We start from the raw sequence: 23,114 nt of genomic DNA on the forward strand, positions 1-23,114 counted from the left end.
AAACAAAATGTATCTATTTCAGCTTCAGATGCGTCTGCAGAAATCTAAAGGAACTTTAAAGCCCTGTGTAACCCTTCCAATGCTGGTCTAGTAAAAAAAGAAATGCTGGTTGCATATAATATACTGTAAATAATGTTTTAGAGCAAAGTTGAAATGCAGTGTTATATTCCGCTTTAATAGGCTAAGCTGGGGTTAAAACTTAACTGGGATTTAAAAAAAAACAAAAAACACTTTTTATTTTATTGAAACCATGTCACTTTTAATTTATTTTTTTTTACGTTTAAATTTTTTTTGCCTAACTTTATTGAATGATTGTTGTTATTTGCTAGCAGCAATCATTGACTCTAGCACAGGACCGTGCACACGAAGCAATTTTTTCATGGGGGACATAGATTCTACGTCCTAAAACCCACAGCAGCACGAATTACGACATAGAAACTTTGTCCTGGAACGATAAGCAACTAACAAGGAACAGATACAATCCAACTTTACAGATTCTGTAAAAATCTTTCAGGAGGGCTTTTGTTTAAAAGATTGCGTTGCATTTCTATCAACTGGTCTAATTTACATTTAGCTGCATTCTTCAGTACAGTTTACATTTGACATTTTTTACACCTTCATTTATTATTTCAGCTAACATATTCTGAAGATGCTTAAAATTGTTGTGGTTGGATTCCTGTATACTTTTCTTGCTCGGGTGACCGGTGAGCCCATGGTGAAAATACAAGTCTGTGGAGATGTTTTTGATAAAGGTACGTGCCATGTGAATATAATGTCCATTATATGTTTTTTAGTTTTTTTTGGAGGACTGGCATACAAACCATGCTTATCAGTACTGATGCAGCAGCATTGCATAATTTAGCAAACACCAAAATGGTAACACTGGTTACCTGATATTTAGCAGTCACTGAACCACTATCGTGAAAAAATGTAAAATTTAAAATACATGTACACACATATACATAATAAGTAAATGAGCCATAAATTACTTTTCTCCTATGTTATTGTCACTTACAGTAGGTAGTACAAATCTGACAGAACCAACAGGTTTTGGGCTAGTCCACCTCTTCATGGGGGATTCTCAGCATTGCTTTTATTTTTTATAAAGACACTCCCAAGCATTTATACAAACATGCTGGCAAGCCTCCCTGCTGGCTTCACACTTTTTTGGCAGTTGGAAGGAGCAACTGCCATTTGCTAAGTGCTTTTGAAAATAAAGAAAACTATGAGAACCCCCTCCCCCCATGAGAAGATGGACTAGCCCAAAACCTGTAGATTCTGTCAGATTTCTACTACCTACTGTAAGTGACAGCAACTTAGGAGAAAAGTCATTTATTGCTCATTTTACTCTGGAAGAAATGTACTTCTTATTTGAATATGTTTACATGTATTTTAAATTTTAACATTTTCGCAATAGTGGTCCTTTAAATTATGCAAGTTCTGGGGATACTGAAACATAATCAGTGTTTAAACTGCATCTGGCTAGACACAAGACCTGTATAATTCATATGTATCAGTAATTAAAGGGATGAATTGGCAACACCTTTGAAAGGTGGGTGATATTACTGGAGCAAGCAGGAAATTTGGGTGCACGCTAGCGGTGGATGTTTGGGTGCCACCACAGGGGCCTATAGTAATTATCGTCAGGAGAGGAAATTTGGACACCCACTGTGCCCGATACTTACAATGGGCCCCTATGGTGGCGCCTGTAAAATTACAGTTTTTGCCAGGTTATTTTATCCAGCCGGAGGGTTAAGGTTAGGCATGGGGGGAGAGGACAGTTAAGGTTAAGTGTGTGTCTGGGTGGGGCGGTGAGGTTAGGCATCAATAGTGAGAGGGTTTAGTGAGAGAATAGGCTTAGTTTTGGCTATAGTAAAGTATCGGTATTCAATACCGATATTTTACTATCATTTTTACACTTTATTAATAAAATATCGGTTAATTCCCCAAATCATTTCCCCCTTAAAGAGACACTGAAGCGAAAAAAAAAATATGATATAATGAATTGGTTGTGTACTATGAATAATTACTAGAAGATTAGCAGCAAAGAAAATATTCTCATACTTTTATTTTCAGGTATATAGTGTTTTTTTCTAACATTGCATCATTCTATAATATGCGCAGATTACACAACACTCAGCATTTAAAATGATTCTTTCAGAGCAGTCTGTGAACTAATGACCTCTCCTCTGGCAGAGGAAAATACATTTGTTTACTTACAGTTGAGATAATAAAAGTCAGAAGACAGCCCTCTCCACCACTTTGAAAGTGGTAGAGCTTAATGGCTAACAACTGAAGTTTCTTATCTCTTCCGGTACTGGAAACAATTAGACTGATGTATCTGATCTTAATGTTTTATTTCTTAGCTGTACTACACATACAAATCTTAATATCATAATTTTTTTTTCGCTTCAGTGTCTCTTTAAGTGGATAATGTATATATTCGGTAATGTCCAGGAGGCCAATATGAGCTCCACCTTTGGCAACAAATCCCCCTAAGATAAATCCCTGAAACCTTTTCAAAATCACTGAAATTCATCACATGAGATGTCCAGATACTCTTTGTAATGCCTGCCTCTTGCCCTTTTCTTGGCCCAGAAGACAAAGAAATGGTCAATGATCCAGGCACATTTCTTTAAACCTAATTGTAAGGATAGCAGTAAACAGTTATGACTGGCACTCATATGCACACTGGATAAAGTTGCACTTTGGATTCTGAAGTCTGAACGGTGCTGCTCACCGCCAATGAAGAATCAATCATCCAATTACAGGAAGAAAAGCAGGTTGGGCACCAGTTCTAAGGCCCCGTTCAGACTATGTGCGTTCCTAGCTATTTTTACAGAACGCATACGGGCAGACTTTGCGCATAGAAACGGCTACTAATGTTTTCTAATAGCCTCGTTCACATGTATGCGTATGAGTCGCATACGTTTCTCATCCGCATTGCTGCACGCAGTTCTGTGCGTCACGCACAGAAACGGACACAATGAAAGTCTATAGATGCATATCAAAAACGCGTACTATTGCGTTTTTAGCGTACGTTTCCCTCTGCATTTCCCATAATTCTTTTCTGTTTCCTGTGTGACGTGTGTGTGCAAAAGGCAATAGAAAACGCATTTGACCACAAGAAAAACGCATGCGTTTTTCAGCTTGCATTTCTTTGAATTTGTATGCGTTTTGTAAACGCTGACAGTATGAACAGGGCCTAATGCTTCAGTGTTAGTTTAATCCAAAAGGTACAGCAAATTACATCAGACAAAGTGAACAAGACGGCCTAACAGCCGTTTTGCAGGTCCCCATGCTTCGTCAGAGCCCAAAAAGAGCCAATTGGCGTGAACGCGGCGGCAGCCCCAGGACCACTCCATGCCAATTGACGTGAAGTCCTGGGGCGGGGTTTTGCAGATCATGCGTACATCTCTGCTCCTTCATCAGTCTCCCAGCGGCCACTAGAAGACTGTAAGACGGCGAAACCACCGTCTATTTACTCTGTACAGCACAGCAATCTACGGCAGCATTGTACTGAGGACAGCCGTGTGATCAGATTGGATCAGCAAGAGATCGGCCACCAGAATCACTAGATGTAAGGGTATCTTTACTGTTTCCTATCTAATTTCCAAAACTATTTTAACAGCCGTCTCTTACTCGCTTGATAAAATTGAAGAGTCTGATATTAAAAAATCCATGGGAGTAATAAGAATCTATGACTACAGTGAAACTGGATGGGGTCGTGGAAAGAGAAGAGGCAACCCAAAATTAAGAGAGTGAGTACTGGCTGTATTATTAAAGTATTGTCTTGTTTACAAAATGTTACTCCATGACAATGGGCTTGACTCCTAAATAATACTATCAGGTGTAAGAAAAGATCTTATGGATCGGATTCTTGCAATATAGAATCCCCTATTTACTTTAGAGAACATGGTTTATTCAGGAGACTATAATACAGAGTTCTTCTTTAAGAAAAAAAAATAATTGGAAACACGGAATCTCCGAGATACAAAAAAAAAACCCGCAGTTCATTGCACACCCTCTTCCTGTTCTCCCCAGCCCAGTGTGTAAATGCAGAATGTAGCGCAGTGTCCAGTGCTGTGCTTCCACCTCTCCGCTCAGCCTAGTGACCAGCAACTCCTACCACATGTAGCATGATTACACGCTACATGTGGTTGGAGCTGAGACAAGGTCCTCCAGCACCCAAGATTGAGACACCAGATGCGCGACGTAGTGGACAGTGTCATGCACAGCGGGTTACGGGGGGGAGGGGGGGCTGGGGTTGCCCCAGTATAGGGAGTTTAGTTGCCCCAGTATGGCTAGTATAGTTACCCCAGTATAGCTAGTAAAGTGCCCAGTATAGCTAGTATAGTGCCCAGTATAGCTAGTATAGAGCCCAGTATAGTTAGTAAAGTGCCCAGTATAGCTAGTAAAGTGCCCAGTATAGCTAGTATAGTGCCCTGTATAGCTAGTATAGTGCCCAGTATAGCTAGTAAAGTGCCCAGTATAGCTAGTATAGTGCCCAGTATAGCTAGTATAGTGCCCAGTATAGCTAGTAAAGTGGCAAGTATAGCTAGTATAGTGCCCAGTATAGCCAGTAAAGCTAGTAAAGTGCCTAGTATAGCTAGTATAGTGCCCAAGTGCGAGTGGGTAGGTAGGTAGGTAGGTAGGTAGGTAGTGCCCCCCCTCCACGGCCGTCGCTCGTGTTACCTTATGAGCGGCCGGCTGCTTCCTTCCTCATATTCCCCCAGGCGCCGATCTCCTCTTATTAGCATCCGGTATTACAGCATCGCGTATTGTGGCTGCTGTAAGGAAGAGAAGGAAGCATGACAGCGGCTTCCTGTAGTGGCGATATGTATCGCCGTTACCATGGGAACCCAGCCCCGCTTCCTTCCCTCCTTACAGCAGCCGCAATACGCGATGCTGTAACACCAGATGCGGATAAGAGGAGAGCGGTGCCTGGGGGAATATGAGGAAGGAAGCGGCCCGCTCATAAGGTAACAGGGGGGGGGAGGATCGAGAGGCCAGGCATGGCCGCGGGCCGGTGGTTGGGGACCCCTGCGTAGGGGACCGCCGAGGGGAGAGTACTGGCTGTTTTACAAAAAAGTATTGTCTTGACTACAAAATGTTACTCTATGACAATGGGCTTGACTCCTAAATAATACTAGCAGGTGTAAGAAAAGATATTATGGATCGGATTCTTGCAATATAGAATCCCCTATTTACTTTAGAGAACATGGTTTATTCAGGAGACTATAATACAGAGTTCTTCTTTAAGATACATTTTCTGTTTCTAGCCTTTCAGTCACTCCAGGCAAGAAGTCCTGTGTTAAGGTAACAGGAGCGGCGGCCGCGCAGGGGGGGGGGGGGGGGTTGAGGGGCGAGAGGCCAGGCCCGGTGGTTGGAGACCCCTGCGTTTTGAGGTTCTAACCGTACAGGTCATCATTATTGCAACAAAGGTTTATTCCCAGATATCTAATTGATTTGTGGTTCCAACTGATGTTGCAATGTGCGGTAATTTGTTCTTTAGAGTCTCTAGCATCCTAGATCTAAAATTGTTGTTTTTCCTGTATTATTTTTAAAATTTGAGCATGAGCTAAATCTCTCTATCACATCTAGACTTTTTTGACAGAATTGTAAGGGCTGGTCAATGTTATGGTGGCCATACATGGTACAATTGTTTCATACAATCTTACCATTTCACCCGTGGGGGGGGGGGCTGCTCAGTGACATTTTGGGGGGCTGGAGGGATCGCAGCATGAGGGGAGAGCTTGGCCACACATTGGCGGGGAGGGGGGACGGTCCCTCCCTCACCTCGGGCTCTCGCCTCGGCGTAGGGGACCGCCGAGGGGAGAGCCCGAGGTGAGGGAGGGACCGTCCCCCCTCCCCGCCGATGTGTGGCCAAGCTCTCCCCTCATGCTGCGATCCCTCCAGCCCCCCAAAATGTCACTGAGCAGCCCCCCCCCCCCCCCCACGGGTGAAATGGTAAGATTGTATGAAAAAATTGTACCATGTATGGCCACCATAACATTGACCAGCCCTTACAATTCTGTCAAAAAAGTCTAGATGTGATAGAGAGATTTAGCTCATGCTCAAATCTTAAAAATAATACAGGAAAAACAACAATTTTAGATCTAGGATGCTAGAGACTCTAAAGAACAAATTACCGCACATTGCAACATCAGTTGGAACCACAAATCAATTAGATATCTGGGAATAAACCTGTAACGATCCGCTCAGCTGCCTGTGCAGGCAGGCAGCCTTTTGATCATTATTCAGGTCTGCATGCTGCAGGACTCTGGAAAGAACACTTCACCTTCTTGACCTTCTGTCAGTTTTGCAGCTTGTGCTTGCTGAGGAATTTGCATACGTTGTCATGCAAATTGCCTGGCCACATTCATTGGAGGCGTGTACTATAAGTACTATGTGTGTCCCACAATGCTTCGCTGCTCATAGAGGTTTGTTCCTGCTGGACTCACCTGGAGTGTCAGCCACTGCTATCTTAGTATAGTTAATTCTTGGGGAGTGCTCCTTGCATTCCTAGTTAGTGCAGTCAGTTTGTGTATAATTTGTACTGCCTATTCTGTCTTGTCTTGTCTGTCGCGATTGCGCTGTCACCAGCGGCGGTTGATAGCGAATCGCTCTGTCTTGTTTGGATCGCACTAGCCTCTAGCGGTAGCGGCTGTGGATCCTTCTGATCTGAGTTCCTGGAGTGTAAGCTGGAGCAGCGGTTGCTACCGGCTACCTCATCTGATCTGTCTTGTTTAGATCGCACTAGCCGCTAGCGTTAGCGGCTGTGGATCTTTCTGATCTGTGTTCCTGCTTGGATCACACTTGCTCTGGTGGAAGAGCGGTGGATCCTTTCTGCCTAGTTCCTGTTTCTCATCTGTCTGTCTTGTCTGATACGGGCGCTTGCTGTAGGCTCGGTGAGGTAACCGTTAAGCAAGCGTTCACGTTCTTTGTTTCGTGTTTGTCTGTTGATGGTTAGTTAGGCGTGCTTGTCTCTATTGTGCTTATCACGTGGAGACCGTGCATAACCGCGTGCACTGTTGCGATTGAGTGCGGTGTTCGCGGTTAGCTAGCGTTTATTATTTTCCGTATCTTCTCATTGTATGATTTGCTGTGCCTTTGCTATCCTCGTATTCTGTTCTGATCTGCCTTGTGTCGCTTCTGGCAATCGCCGTTCTTGACGGTTGCGTTTCTGTTTCGCACCTGCTGTTGTGTGTGCGCGGTCGCGGGGTGGCGACTGGATTGGCGCACACGCATACAGCCTGTCCCTTTGCTCGTTCTCATTCGCAATCGCTTCTCTTGCGATTGCGTTCTGCGCTTCGTACAATTCCTGTCTGGCATTTGTGGAGGTGCAGAGGATTGGTTCCTCTGCGCTCCCCAGCGCCATCTGCCGACGGGAATTTCCCTCTACTGGTGCTTACACCAAAAGCTGGGTTCTAGTATCTTGACACGCTTGTGGAGGACCTCCGCAGTGTCAGCGCACATCTTTGTGCGCTGAACACGGAGATATCCCACAATCGTTACAAAACCTTTGTTGCAATAATGATGACCTGTACGGTTAGAACCTCAAAACGATGTTAGGAGACTGCAGAAAAAAAGTTAAATAGATAGGATGAACCTTACTTTAATATACTTGGCAGAAAAGCTTTATACTACCAAAAGTATGGTGAGGAGAAGAGGAAATAGGGGCGATTATGAGAGATGAGGACGAGTGTGTGAAAAGATATGGGGTATAGATTGAAGATATCTACTGTATTTATGAGGGATTAGTAGGTCTATACTCGTTTAACCACTTGGGAACCGCCCCCAGCCGATGGGTGGCGGCAAGGGCTGGGCCCAAACGGCCGCAATACGCCCATCGGCGGCGGAATCAGGGGTGGCTGTGCAGCGATCGCGTCATTCGTGACACGATCAGCCGCTGGCGACAGGCTCGGCCCCCCTCGCGCTGTAACCCGCCGGCCGTTCGGAAGCGCCGGCAGGTTACTAGCTGCCCGATCGCCGCTGACAAAGCGTATAATAGGCTTTGTAATGTATACAAGGCCTATTATACAGGCTGCCTCCTGCCCTGGTGGTCCCAGTGTCCGAGGGACCACCAGGGCAGGCTGCAGCCACCCTAGTCTGCACCCAAGCACACTGATCTCCCCCCCTTCCCTCTGATCGCCCACAGCACCCCTCAGACCCCCCCCCTGCCCATCCCCTAGACCACTGTTTGCACCCAATCACCCCCCTAATCACCCATCAATCACTACCTGCCACTATCTGTCAACGCTATTCGCCAGTGCATTATTTACATCTGTTCTTCCCTGTAATAACCCACTGATCACCTGTCAATGACCTGTCAATCACCCCCTGTCACTGCCACCCATCAATCAGCCCCTAACCTGCCCCTTGCGGGCAATCTCATCACCCACCCACACCATCAGATCGCCCACAGACCCAACGTCAGATCACCTCCCAAGTGCATTGTTTACATCTGTTCTCTCCTCTAAACACCCACTAATTCCCATCAATCATCCATCAATCACACCCTATCACCACCTGTCACTGTTACCCATCAGATTAGACCCTAATCTGCCCCTTGCGGGCACCCAACCATCCGCCCAGATTGCCCTCAGACCCCCCCCTATTAATTCGCCAGTGCATTATTTACATCTGTTCTTACCTGTAATAACCCACTGATCACCTGTCAATCACCTGTCAATCACCTATCAATCACCCATCAATCACCCCCTGTCACTGCCACCCATCAATCACTCCCTGTCACTGCCACCCATCAATCAGCCCCTAACCTGCCCCTTGCGGGCAATCTGATCACCCACCCACACCATCAGATCGTCTGCAGACCCGCCGTCAGATCACCTCCCAAGTGCATTGTTTACATCTGTTCTCTCCTCTAAACACCCACTAATTACCCATCAATCACCCATCAATCACCCCCTGTCACTGCTACCCATCAGATTAGACCCCTATCTGCCCCTTGCGGGCACCCAATCACCCACCCACACCCTCAGAACGACCTCAGACACCCCTCCCCAGACCCTGCCACTTATCAGATCAGACCCTAACCTGCCTCTTACGGGCATCTGATCACCCTCCCACACCATCAGATTGCTGGGTGGGAGAAATCTCTCTGTAAATGGACAATTGTGTGTAAAAAAATAAATAAAAAATATGCCATTTACAGAGATATTTCTCCCACCCAGCATGGGTATGTGTAAAAATACACCACAAAACACATTATACTACTTCTCCTGAGTACGGGAATACCACATGTGTGGCACTTTTTTGCACCTTAGGTGCGCTAAGGGGCCCAAAGTCCAATGAGTACCTTTAGAATTTCACAGGTCATTTTGCGACATTTGGGTTCAAGACTACTCCTCACAGTTTAGGGCCCCTAAAATGCCAGGGCAGTATAGGAACCCCACAAGTGACCCCATTTTAGAAAGAAGACAACCCAAGGTATTCTTTTAGGAGTATGGTGAGTTCATAGAAGATTTTATTTTTTGTCACAAGTTAGCGGAAATTGATTTGTATTGTTTATTTTTTTCACAAAGTGTCAATTTCCGCTAACTTGTGACAAAAAAAAAATCTTCTATGAACTCACCATACTCCTAACGGAATACCTTGGGGTGTCTTCTTTCTAAAATGGGGTCACTTGTGGGGTTCCTATACTGCCCTGGAATTTTAGGGGCCCTAAACCGTGAGGAGTAGTCTAGAATCCAAATGCCTCAAAATTACCTGTGAATAGGACATTAAGCCCCTTAGCGCACCTAGGTTGCAAAAAAGTGCCACACATGTGGTATCGCCGTACTCAGGAAAAGTAGTATAATGTGTTTTGGGGTGTATTTTTATACATACCCATGCTGAGTGGGAGAAATATCTCTGTAAATGGACAATTGTGTGTAAAAAAAAATCAAAAAATTGTCATTTACAGAGATATTTCTCCCACCCAGCATGGGTATGTGTAAAAATACACCCCAAAACACATTATACTACTTCTCCTGAGTATGGCAATACCACATGTGTGGCACTTTTTTGCAGCCTAACTGCGCTAAGGGGCCCAAAGTCCAATGAGCACCTTTAGGCTTTACAGGGGTGCTTACAATTAGACACCCCCTAAAATGCCAGGAGTCAGGACAGTAAACACACCCCACAAATGACCCCATTTTGGAAAGTAGACACTTCAAGGTATTCAGAGAGGAGCATAATGAGTCCGTGGCAGATTTCATTTTTTTTTTGTCGCAAGTTAGAAGAAATGGAAACTTTTTTTTTTTTTGTCTCAAAGTGTCATTTTCCGCTAACTTGTGACAAAAAATAAAATCTTCTATGAACTCACCATGCCTCTCAGTGAATACTTTGGGATGTCTTCTTTCCAAAATGGGGTCATTTGGGGGGTATTTATACTATCCTGGAATTTTAGCCCCTCATGACAGGTGGTCAGAAAAGTCAGAGATGCTTCAAAATGGGAAAATTCACTTTTGGCACCATAGTTTGTAAACGCTATAACTTTTACCCAAACCAATAAATATACACTGAATGGGGTTTTTTTTATCAAAGACATGTAGCACAATAAATTTGGACAAAAATGTATACAGAAATTTTACTTTATTTGAAAAATGTCAGCACGGAAAGTAAAAAATATCATTTTTTTGACAAAATTCATGTCTTTTTTGATGAATATAATAAAACTAAAACTCGCAGTAGCAATGAAATAGCACCAAAAGAAAGCTGTATTAGTGACAAGAAAAGGAGGTAAAATTCATTTAGGTGGTAGGTTGTATGACCGAGCAATAAACCGTGACAACTGCAGTGGTCTGAATGGAGAAAAAGGCTCTGGTCCTTAAGGGGCGAAAAGACTCTGGTCCTCAAGTGGTTAAGGGAAAGGCGGAGGCAGGAGAGGTTGGAGGGGGGTGTAAAAAGGGGGACGGAAAGGACATATATATATATATATATATATATATATATATATATATATATATATATACACATATATACAGTAGGCGATAAAAAAAAAAAAACACGGACTATGATGCAAAAGCTGTAAACGTATAGCCCAGAATGCAGTTGACGTCAGCGATACATAGCTGATGTCTGCGGGGGAAAAAGTAAAAAAAAAACTGAACACAAGACCCAATGCTTATAAACGAAAGGAAGCTGGTAACCCCATGATCATTTCTGGTAAAATTATAATTTTTCATACAGGAAGTTCCTGCAGAAACAAGACACAAAACATTTATATTGTGCTTTTCTCCTGGTGGACTCAAAGCACCAGAGCTGCAGCCACTTAAGCACTGTAATGATGGGTACTCACGTTTCGTTTTTCCACTTGATAGATGCGTTCGATTGATAAATTCCGTCATGTCCGATATTACTCTCGATCGTTTTACCGTTCAATTTCTCATAAAAGTGAATGGAAAATAAGGAAAAAAAGAACGCGCGGAAGATAAGAGAATCGAGTGGAACAACGATTGAGCAGAGAATAGAGCGGAAAAAACATATATGGTGTGTATCCAGACAAGCTATTCACCTGCAGTTCAGCTCCTATGCCCCAATCTATCTCCAACGTCTTCACCTTATGTGGCACGGCCCCGCTTGAACAGGAGGTGAGGAAATAACACCTGCCTGACTACGGTTACACCCAGGCCTTTAAGGGTGCAAGATATATGAGCTGATTGTAGAGCAGATAAATAACTCACCACCAGAGCCAAACAGTAGCAGTCCAGAGACAGTCCAAGGTCATACACAGGAAATCAGAGGTAATGCAGTACAAGAGGGCTAGGTAAAATCCAGGTCAAACGGTTTCCAAGATCGGTCCAGGCAGCAATCAGGTTGGTCAATAAACAAGCAATAGTCAGTCCAGGCAGCAATCAGGAGAATCCAAGAAACAGGCAGGGGTCAATCCAAAGTAACAATCCATAAAGAGCACAACAGAGCACCCAGCAATCAGCCAAAGCAGACGCTATCACAGGCAATGTGACAGTGCAACAGCAGAGTTTAAATATGATCACTCACCCAATCAGTGGCTGGCCACTCACACAGCAACCAATCAGCAATAACCCTGCCTGAGTGTCAGGTGACTAATCTGACACCAACACAGCTAAGCCTACCTACGTGTCAGCTGACTAGAGATGTCAGCTGACACTACTACAATTGCCACCTGAGTGCGTACTGGGAAAGTGTAGAGCGATGCGCCCACCCCCCTTGGCAACCATGCACATGCCGTAACCCAGCGATCGTGTTGCTAGCGGAAGACAACTGCCACCAACCAGAAGTCGGGGAAGATAGCGGGTGTGTATGGAAGGTGAATTCATCACAGGCACGCTCTATAGGCAGTAGCAGTGTTAGGGAGGTGCTGGCTTACTAACAGGAAGAGCCGAGATTCAAACCCTGGACTCCTGTGTGAGAGGCAGAGCTCTTAATTAGTACACTATCCAGCCACTGTAAGCATGAGGGTCTGCAACAGTAACCATCAGTATTACTTAAAGGCAACAATGCAAAGTGATAATGTAATAGAGTGAATCAGATTTCACTATCTGTGTAAAAGACCCAAGTTGTAATGTTGTTTTTATTTTATGTTTTAGGTTGGCAAGCAGCGGAATGCAGTTTCCCAATGTAAAAAGCATAATGTTGCCCAAGGACATTGTTGAAGTAGAAATTGAACTTTTAGAAACTTACGGAGATAACACGTATGTAAATCGGTTATCATATTTGTTTTCCTGTTTTTGTTATGTCTCAGTTTTTCTAGCTATTATTCCAGTTCCATTTTCATATCCTCGGGAAAATATCCCAGATCTTTTCTAATAAACATATCTTAACCGAAGTCTGAAATTAGAGAAATATAGTGATATTTTTTTCCTTTTTTTTCAAGTGGAATCAAAGCCGTGGCATAGCTAGACATTACGGGGCCCCATAGCAAAACTTGCATGGGCCCATAAGAAAATGTAGGCATTCTTGAGAAATGTCACCTGCCTCCACCCTACGGATATGAGTTTGTTGGGTAACTTACATTCTCATGTGATGCACATAGTCCATGGTGAATTGGTGAATACATCAAGTACCACTTGGGTCCCCTCTTCTCCAGGGCCCCATAGCAGCTGCTATGGCTATTGCTATGCCCTTGAATCAAAGTCAAATTTACTCTCTGCTCCAAAAGATTAATTGTATCATTATACATTCTAAGCAAACTCTTGTCTTAAAGAAAAAGGGCCTGAAAGTGTAAACAGTTTTCATTTTTTTTTCTCTTAACCACCCTGGCGGTATGGACGAGCTGAGTTCGTCCAGGAAAAACATGCAAAAAGCGGTAACGACAAGCTGAGCTCGTCCATGCCGCCAGGGAGATTTCCTGTTTCTCTGCACCGCCCGCTGCACTGTTTACTGATCAGAGGGATTCCCCTGGATGGCTGGATGCCTGTCTACACGCTGTGGGTAACGATCTGTGCTACCCCCAGCGTGCAGAACTAGCATCCAGGCACCCTGGGGAATCCCTGTGCAGCCAGCGGGGCAGAGAATGTGCTGGCTGCGTGCGGGATTCCCCTTTCTCTGCAGGCGGGTGGGCGGGTGGCCCTTCTGTGTGTGTGGGGGGGGGGGGGGATGTCCCCCTTCTGTTCAGGCTGGTCGGGGACTCCTGTGTGTGTAGTGGGGAGATTCCCCTTCTGTGCGGGCTGGTGGTGGCCTGCGGGGATTCTCCTTCTGTGCGGGGGGGTTGGGTGTCCCCTTCTATGGGGGCTGGTCGTGGCCGGTCGGGGACTCTCCCTTCTATGGGGCCTGTGAGTGGCCTCTCCCTCCTCTTCCCCCATTCCTCCCTCCATCCCGATCCCCTGTACCCCCCCCTATCCCTTCCCCCCCCCAGTCAGAAGCCCTGATCTACTCACCCCAGGCTGTCTCCTGCGCTGGCCGCGATGGACACCCTCCTCCTCCATCGGCGAAGTCCCGGTCTCCGTCGTTACAGTTACGAGGCTCGGTGACGTCACCAAGCCTCGTAACTGTAATTACAGAGAACACAAGATTTCGCGATGGAGGAGGAAGTGCGCCGCTTCCGCCGCAGGAGAAAGCCCTCAGGTGAGTAGATCAGGGCCTCTGACTGGGGGGGGGGGGAATCGGGAAGGGTGGCACAGGGGATCGGGAGGGATGGAGGGAAGAGGAGGGAGAGGCCACCCACAGCCCCCATAGAAGGGGACACCCACCCCCCACAGAAGGAATATCCCCGCAGGCCACCACCAGCCCGCATTGAAGGGGAATCTCCCCCCTACACACACAGGAGTCCCCGACCAGTCTGAACAGAAGGGGGACATCCCCCCGCCCCCCCCCCACAGAAGGGACACCCGGCCACAGTCAGGGGGGAGTATGGGGATCGGGGGCAATGGGGGGGGGGAAGAGGCACCCGCAAGCCTGGCTCCCTATACATCTGACGCCCTAGACCTGGCTGCACATCTGTTTCCTATACACCTGGCAAACATCTGTCTCCTATACACCTGGCAAACATCTGGCTCACTATACACCTGGCAAACATCTGGCTCACTATACACCTGGCAAACATCTGGCTCACTATATACCTAGCAAAACATCTGGCTAATTATATACCTAGCAAAACATCTGGCTACCTATTCCTGGCTAATACATCTGGCTAACTATACCTGGCTGCACATCTGGCTAATACATCTGGCTAACTACACCTGGCTAATACATCTGGCTATACATCTGGGTCTTATACTAACCATTGACGTGCTGATCCCTCGTCGCGTACCTCTGATAGCTTCCCAAGTGTCTTCTTCCATGTCCCTTGGCGGATTTTGCTTCTCCCTCGGCGATCACATGTCTCCCGTCAATCGGCGTTGATGGTACCAGGGTCACACAGCATCATCAACATCTCGCAGCAAACACTTTTTCTTTTTATTGAATTCAATACAATAACCTGAATTGAATTCAATATAAAAAAAAATTGATTGCAAAAAAAAAAATTGGTGAAAAATTATTGGAAATTAATTGAACCACTTTTTGCATGGAAATACTGGGGAAATAGAAGTCCAGGGCTACAAGGAGCCCGAGGTGGGCTCATAAAATAAAAAAGAAGAAGAAGGTGACTTAATCCGGGGGGGGGGGGGGGCTGATCAGATCAAGTAGCCTCAAAAACCACCGCTCCCCGTCGCTCCTGTGGGCCGCACTGGGCCACTTTCACTTTTGTGACCTCTGGGTCGCGACGCTGGAGAGAGAGATTAATTCTCCTACACAGGGAATTAGAGAACAAAAACACACAGCCATGCAGTCTAAAATGTGGTGCTTGCCAAACAGAAAATAGTCGTGCCAGTAGTCCATACGCAATCAATCCAGATTGAAAAACCTTTAAAAATAGAAACACGGGGGGCGGAGCCTGCGATAGAAGGGTGAGGACGTGCTCTCATTCAGCTCCCGGCCATGTGCACACTTTTCTAACTCAAACGAGCCTTGAATCCCTTCCTTCTCGATCTAAAGTGGCATGAAAAGATCCAAGAAGAGTGACTCGGCCCAGCAGTGCCCTAATACCCCCGCACAGAGACCTCTAACCAGGTATTTTCAGGCCCTGAGTGAGACTCCGGCCTCTCCCAACATGGCGGATCCGGCACCTCTTCCTTCGGTCACCTCGAGCTCCCTGAAGTCGGGCCCATCTGCCCTCACTAACCTGGAGGACATCTGGAGATTCCTGAAGGGGCTCCCCACCAAGCAAGACATGGAGGAACAGACGGAAAGGATAGTCTCCTCCACGAGATCGGAAATCGCCGCCATCCACGCAGATATAAACGGCCTGGTGGATCGGGTCACAGCGGTGGAGAATGATGTGGCATCACTCAGAGCGGAGGTGGCCAAGCTGCGTGAGGACTCTGAGAGGCAATCTACTGCATCCCGCTCCATGCGCACTCAAATGGAGGACATGCAGAACAGGGGGCGCAGGAACAATGTACGTGTAAGGGGTGTCCCTTGAGCATGTCACCACGGACAATATCATACCCACGCTGCGAACCCTTTTTAATGGCCTTATAAATAGACCGGCGGATCAAAAGCTAAAGTTTGATAGAGCTCATAGGGCTCTCCGGGCAGCTCCGGGAAGAGAGGAACAGCCCCGCGACATCATCTGCAGGCTGCATAACTATCAGGAGAAGGAGCAGATAATGGTGGCAGCGAGGAAGAAGGGCAACCTAGAGTGGGATGGAGCAGTGGTATCCCTCTTTCAAGACCTGGCGCCCTATACGCTGGCTCAACGGCGAGCGCTGAAGCCTCTATTACAGTCCTTCGTCTCGGAAGAAGTCACATACAAGTGGGGATTCCCCTTCCAACTAATCGTAAAGAAAGGAACCCAGTCCTTCTCTATTCGCCACCCTAAGGATCTCCCTGAGTTCTTCCGTGTTATGGACATTCCCACAGTGGCGGTCCCCGAATGGAATCCGGATACCATGAACTTCGCAGGGCCGCAGAAACCACGCAAACAACGCGAATGAGTGGGTCGGTTCGTAAGTACTGTTGTCCCTTTACCCGGTTGCCCACCTGCCCACATACTGCCCCATGTACTATGCCCCCCCCCGATGCCCACACAATCGCGATGCGCGGTTCTATTTTATTATAACTGCCACATATATTTGAACCCTGACAGCGGATCCCTGTGCCCCCACTGGACTGCCACGTGCAACTTGCTGGGTATCTCCTTTCCTAAACTGAAGTAGCCACGACAGAAGCTTTAAAGTTAACAGTCACCCACTTTTAAGCGGGACAAGAAGTCGTGTCATCATGGGCTTAGAAGACCTCCTCAGTGAGCAGTGGAGGAGCCTGTTACTCCCTAAGGATTACTACCTGGGTGGACCGGGTGAGCGGCTTTGGTGGGGTGCCAATGGGCCCTAGCATGGGGGGTGGAGGGGAGGGGGCTCGCCGGCCTGCTCCCCTCGGCCCCCCCTTTTCTGATGTAAGGATGGGTTCCGGCGCCTCACCTCCCGCGGAACGGGACACTATCCTCGAGCACTTTTCATATCTACCTCGGCTACGGGGACACTGGGACAGTCTGATGTCTTTACTGCAACCTGGGGATGGCGGGATATTCTGTTTGTGAGCTTTATGCCATGTGAACCGGAGTGCCCTTAAGATAAAAATGTTGGGATTTGGTCGGGAGATGTCTTGGTGTGGCGCGGATCGGGGCGCACGCGGGGTGCTGGGGCGGGCCTGGGTGTCCCTGCACCTTCGGGGAGGCAGCAACTATAGATGCCTTCTGCCACATTTCTTTTTTCTGGAGGTGCGGGGGCGCCCTGGCTCTCCTTCACCCGCCTCACAGAAACATTATATTACAGAGTGCGTGATCTGTGTTGTGTCTCCATGTGCGCCATTTCATTACCAGCTCCAGGGTTGACTCTTGGGGGAGGGGGATCCGACCTGGGTTGTGGGGGGGGGGGGGAGGGCGGTGGAATCAGGGGCCAAAGCGGAAGCACAACCTACACTTTGGTGTAAAATCTGGGAGCGGACCACTCTTATATGAGATAAACAAATCGGGTCTGCCGGGATATGAGGGGGGGCCCTCCATATGGCTCTACCATAAAAATAAAACATCACATCTCAGGGGGCTAAGGGGGGGTCGATAGGGAGAAGGGACATTCACAGTATGCTTTTCTTGTTATTTAATTATCTCTGACCCAGTAACACACTTCACTATACATTGCTATGACTGAGGTAATTTTCATGTTCTTTTGTTTGCTCTGAAAGGGATGAAAGGTTAACATATTAAGATGTTAATAGTTATGTGTACATGGCCGGGGCTGGGGCTCGTGATGGTAGTTCTTTCATCGAGTTCCCCTACCCCAGTAGGATTTGCCAATCACAAAATGGTGCCCAAGTGGCCCCTAGGCAAAGCTATCCAATGTCAGGATGTTGTCTTCTGGCGAGCAGTATGGGTGAGCAACTTTCTAACATCATCTTTTTTGCTCCTCATGTGCTCTGAACGCACTTTTCTGCATTTTCCATTTCTCTATCTCTCTCTCCTGTTCTGTCTCTCCCTCTTTTCTCTAACGATCTGTTGGTTTGAAGGTGGGTTAGGGGGGGGGGGGGGTGCGGGCCCCGGGGAGCATCTATTAGTGACCAACATTCAAGCGGTCACTTAAACTACTGTCCTTAAATGTCAGGGGACTGAATGTCCCAGAAAAAAGGTCAGCTGTCCTCAAATTATGTCGTAAAGAACATGCCAACATTGTATGTCTACAAGAGACCCATTTCAAACTCCCAAAAGTACCTAAACTTTACAATAAATATTACAGAACTTTATACTGTAGTCCTGTCCAGGAGTCTAAGGTGAAGGGAACGGCGATACTGCTTTCTAAAGACACCCTCTTTACTTTAATCGAGGAATTTGGGGACCCACAAGGTCGATTCAACCTAATTAAAGGCACACTACATAATAAAAAAATTACTATAGGCTCTTATTATGCCCCAAACACAAATCAGGTTCCCTTCCTTCAATCATTTCTATCGCGCTTACACATGTTTGCAGAAGGTAGTGTCCTCCTGGGCGGAGATCTAAACCTCACCTTGAATCCAACGGTAGACTCCTCTTCGGGGAGGTGCCCGGTATCTCAAAGGCTATTACGAAAGTGCCACGCCCTCTTACATTCCATGCAATTGGTAGATGTCTGGCGAATGCACAATCCCTCCGTAAAAGATTATACATTTTTCTCTCACCCTCATAACACATACTCGAGGATTGATTACATCTTCCTCTCACATAATCTCCTCTCTGTGTCGGCCGCCCCTGGGATAGGCAGCATGACTCTTTCTGATCACGCGCCCGTCACAGTGGAGGTATCACTAGGAGAGTGCAGACGTGCTCCTGCTTCTTGGAGGTTGAACAGCTCCCTGCTAGAGGACAAACAAATAGTTGGAAAGCTCAAGGCAGAAATGGAGGAATTCTTCCATATTAATGCCCAGGAGGACACTTCCCCATTAATCTTGTGGGAAACACACAAGTGTTATGTCAGGGGCCTATTGATCAGGGAGGGGGCCAGAAGAAAGAGGGAACGTGAGAAAGAAATCAAGGATATTCTTTCTTCTATTGCTGAGCTAGAAACGAAACACAAGCAGAGTAACTCTCCAACAGTTTTGTCAGAATTGACAAGCAAGAGAGAATCTCTTCGGAGATTATTATTTCATAAAGTTAAATATGCCGCTTCCAGGTTTCGCCGCTCTTTTTATGAATTTGGTAACAAATGTGGCTCAATGTTGGCGAGAGCTCTGAAAGTCCAACAAGTCTCTAATTATATATCTGGTATCAAGGACAAAAATTCACAATTAGTGCATAAGTATGATGATATTTCACGTGCTTTTAGAAACTATTATGCCAGTTTGTATAACCTTCCCTCTGCTTCTGGCTCGCCCTCATCGGAGGTTAAACGTACTAAAATATCTGAATACCTGACAAAATCAGGCATGCCCACACTCTCTGCAGAGGATATTGAAGCTTTAGAGGAACCATTCACGGAAGATGAAATGTTGTTAGCACTATCTCAACTCCATACAGGGAAGGCACCGGGTCCTGACGGATACACTTCCGAATATTATAAGAAGTTTAAAATAACTTTAACCCCATACATGCTGAAAGCTTTTAATGCCATCTCGGACAGACAGGAGGGAAATTTAGACTTCCCCGCCACAATGCTTGCAGCGCATGTCTCAGTTTTACCCAAGGAGGGGAAAGATCCCTCATTATGCCAGAGCTACCGCCCAATCTCGTTGCTCAATGTGGATCTGAAGATTTACTCAAAGATGCTCGCAAATAGATTGTCCCATATTCTCCCTAACTTAATTCACCCAGACCAGGTGGGCTTTGTGCCGGGCCAAGAAGCCCGAGACAATACCATTCGCACCTTGAACATAGTGCATTGGGCAAGGTCCCAACCCACCCCTATCCTACTCCTTTCCACTGACGCTGAAAAAGCTTTTGATAGGGTGGACTGGGACTTTATAGAGGGTACTCTGAAGCACATAGGCCTATCCACTAAAATGTGCAGACGCATAATGGCTCTTTATTCTTTACCTAATGCAAAAGCAAAAGCAAATGGAGTGTTATCCGAAAGTTTTGACATATGCAATGGAACGAGGCAGGGTTGCCCCCTTTCCCCGCTGATTTTTGCACTCTCTCTCGAACCCTTCTTATGCACAGTTAGAGCCAATCCAGACATTCAAGGAGTATCCCTTAAGAAATCCTCCCATAAAGTCGCAGCATATGCGGATGATATGCTTTTTTTCTCACAAATCCGCATATCTCCTTACCAAATTTGTTATGTGAATTTCAAGAATATGGTCGACTCTCTAATCTTTCAATTAACTACGATAAAAGCGAAGCAATGGGGGTTCTGCTCCCGAACACATTAAAGGACACCCTACGAACCAATTTCCCATTTAAATGGCCATCTACAGCTCTTAAATATCTGGGCACATATATCACCCCTCATCCGAAAGATTTGATAACTGCCAACTTTATCCCCGCCCTAAATCGAATTAAATCAGAACTACAAAAATGGGATAAACCTCATTTCTCCTGGTTCGGGAGGGCGTGCATAATCAAAATGACAATCATGCCTCGTTTATTATACCTATTTCAGACTCTTCCTATACACATCCCGGCATTATATTTTAAACAACTAACACGGGAATTCTCTAAATTTATATGGAGAGATCGAAAATCTAGACTGAGATATGCGCTGCAAACCGCACCTAAAGAAATGGGGGGCATGGCAATCCCAAACCCCACACTATATTATGCCTCTGCAGTTCTAATAAAAATCATTGATTGGCATAGACACGCCAACCAGAAAAGATGGGTGGGGGTGGAGGAGGAGCTAGCAGGAGATAGTCTTAGCAGAAAGTAGACACAATAGAACCGGCACTGCAGCTGCTGCAAGGCATATATATAACCAGTGATGTGCTGCCAGAGGATTAGTAACAGGTAATGCTGTCATATGCGTGCTCAGACTTGAAAAGAGACAGGATATGATAAGCAGGAAGCAAGAGGGTAGTCGGCACATGCAAGCAGGATAGCATAAAAACAGCTTTATTCTTGAGGCTTCATGCAGTATAGCATAACATCAACGTTCATGTAAAAAATAGTAGTCCTACCCGTTACTTAGAGTGGCTGTGGGGTGAGGTGGGAGCAATGGGGGCCCCCATTGCTCCCACCTCACCCCACAGCCACTCTAAGTAACGGGTAGGACTACTATTTTTTACATGAACGTTGATGTTATGCTATACTGCATGAAGCCTCAAGAATAAAGCTGTTTTTATGCTATCCTGCTTGCATGTGCCGACTACCCTCTTGCTTCCTGCTTAGGAGATAGTCTTAGCCAGATTCCGTGGCAAACCCAGTCGAGGCGGACACTTGACCCTGCAGCTGCGCTAGTTACCCATACTCTTAAGGTCTTAGCTAAATATAGATCTGGTAGATTGGTCTCCCCTTGGCCGTCGCCGCTTCTGCCTATCCTCAATAACCCAACATTTCCTCTGGGCCTTCATCCCCGGAGCTATCCTTCCTGGCGCAATGTCCACCCAATATGCGCTTACCACCTTATCCATGAAGGGGAATGGGTTCCTCTGCCAAAATTAAAGATCGCACTGAGTTCCCAAACACTGGACCATTGGAGTTGGACCCAGTTTAAACATTTCCTACTGCAACAGGGTTCCAGGGCTGAGCTGGGAAGACCCCTCACTCTATTTGAGCAAACCTGCAGGGGCTCAGGGCCGATTAGAGGAACTATCTCTCTTATGTACTCACTACTTAATGATGCAGATGAGCCGTCCGCGGATCTGAAACTGAAATTTGGAAGCTGACCTTAACATTTCCTTTTCAACAAAGCAATGGGAAAAGATTTTACTTTTCGCCCACAAATCTTCGATATCATCAAGTAGTCAGGAAGCGGGATATTAAATCTTTACACGCTGGTATCTCACACCATCGAGACTCCACACGATGTACCCCTCCACCTCCCCAACTTGTTGGAGATGTGGACTAGACCCAGGCACCCTGTTGCACATTTTCTGGTCCTGCTCACGTCTCGCCAATTTCTGGCAGGATGTACGCATACAGATACATGCTCTGACGGATTTCTTACCACCAGGGCCGGATTTGTGGGAAGGCCTAATAGGCCCGTTCCTAGGGCGGAGCCAAGGAAGGGGCGGGTTTACAAACAGGCAGTCAACCTACCAACGAGTGTTCTTAGAGCTGCCGACACCATTCCTTATAATAATATAGTGCGTGTTTGTCTGCACTCTGCAGCCGCCCCCTGCTTAGCTCTACACACAGGAGCATGTCTCTGTGTGTGCAGCAGCAGCGGCTATGGACAGGGTACAGAGCGGGTCGGGCATCTTTACTAAACTGACTCTGAGCGTGACAGCCTGGAGCAGCAGCTGTATCACTGAAGCCATGCCCGCTGTCATTCTAAGGCTGCCCCGCCCCTGCTTCCTCCCCCTTCCTCATCCTTCCTCTTGTGCCCTGGCCACCAGAAGCACGCAGGAGTTTTGTGTTCATGTTCATCAGATACGAAAGTGACAAGAGGCTCTACTCCTCAGCCTCTTTTCCACATGGCTGAACTGAAGGAATGTATGACTGCCGCTGCACAAAGTCTCACATCCAGCTGTAAGGAAATGAGAGAGCACGTTGTATTTCAGTGGAGGGAGGGACCCGGGACAGTGTGAGTTGATGAAGATGTTCACATTTCTGAGATTTCTTGCAGCTCCCATAGTGTTCTTGTTCTTGCCACTTAGTTCCTTAGGACTCCTCTCTGTCATATTACTGTCAACCCTCCTAAAAAGCTGTGACACAGCTAAGGCACATGAAATGACCTGTGTGCACAGCACCTGTGAATCAAGCTCTTCAGCATCTGTGCACGACAGCCACAACCAGTAATGTTCTGTGCATATGCGATTTAGATTTATGACTACGCATGAGCAGAATTCTCTGGGCCACAGCCGTCTTGTCGCTTGGAAACATAATTTAGGAGATTGCATGCACCAGTCACAGCTTTTTAAAGGCGAGGTCCAAGCTAAAATCAAAATCCACTTACCTGGGGCTTCCTCCAGCCCCTGGCAGCTGTCCTGTGCCCTCACCGCAGCTCCGGTGGCTCCCG

The 23,114-nt window shown here is 46.5% G+C and overlaps 1 protein-coding gene across 1 annotated transcript in view; it reads left to right on the forward strand.

Annotated features, from left to right (window-relative positions):
• The first annotated feature begins 649 nt into the window (after positions 1–649).
• Positions 650–23,114, forward strand: part of LOC137541001 (uncharacterized) — an 88,929-nt gene continuing 66,464 nt past the window's right edge. Inside the window, exons 1-3 of the mRNA XM_068262154.1 lie at positions 650–752; positions 3,632–3,761; positions 12,576–12,680. Coding sequence (XP_068118255.1) covers positions 650–752; positions 3,632–3,761; positions 12,576–12,680 — 338 coding nt within the window. The remainder of the gene's footprint in view (positions 753–3,631; positions 3,762–12,575; positions 12,681–23,114) is intronic.

The sequence above is a fragment of the Hyperolius riggenbachi genome, chromosome 12, assembly GCF_040937935.1.
Source record: "Hyperolius riggenbachi isolate aHypRig1 chromosome 12, aHypRig1.pri, whole genome shotgun sequence".
In the NCBI taxonomy this organism is placed as follows: domain Eukaryota; kingdom Metazoa; phylum Chordata; class Amphibia; order Anura; family Hyperoliidae; genus Hyperolius; species Hyperolius riggenbachi.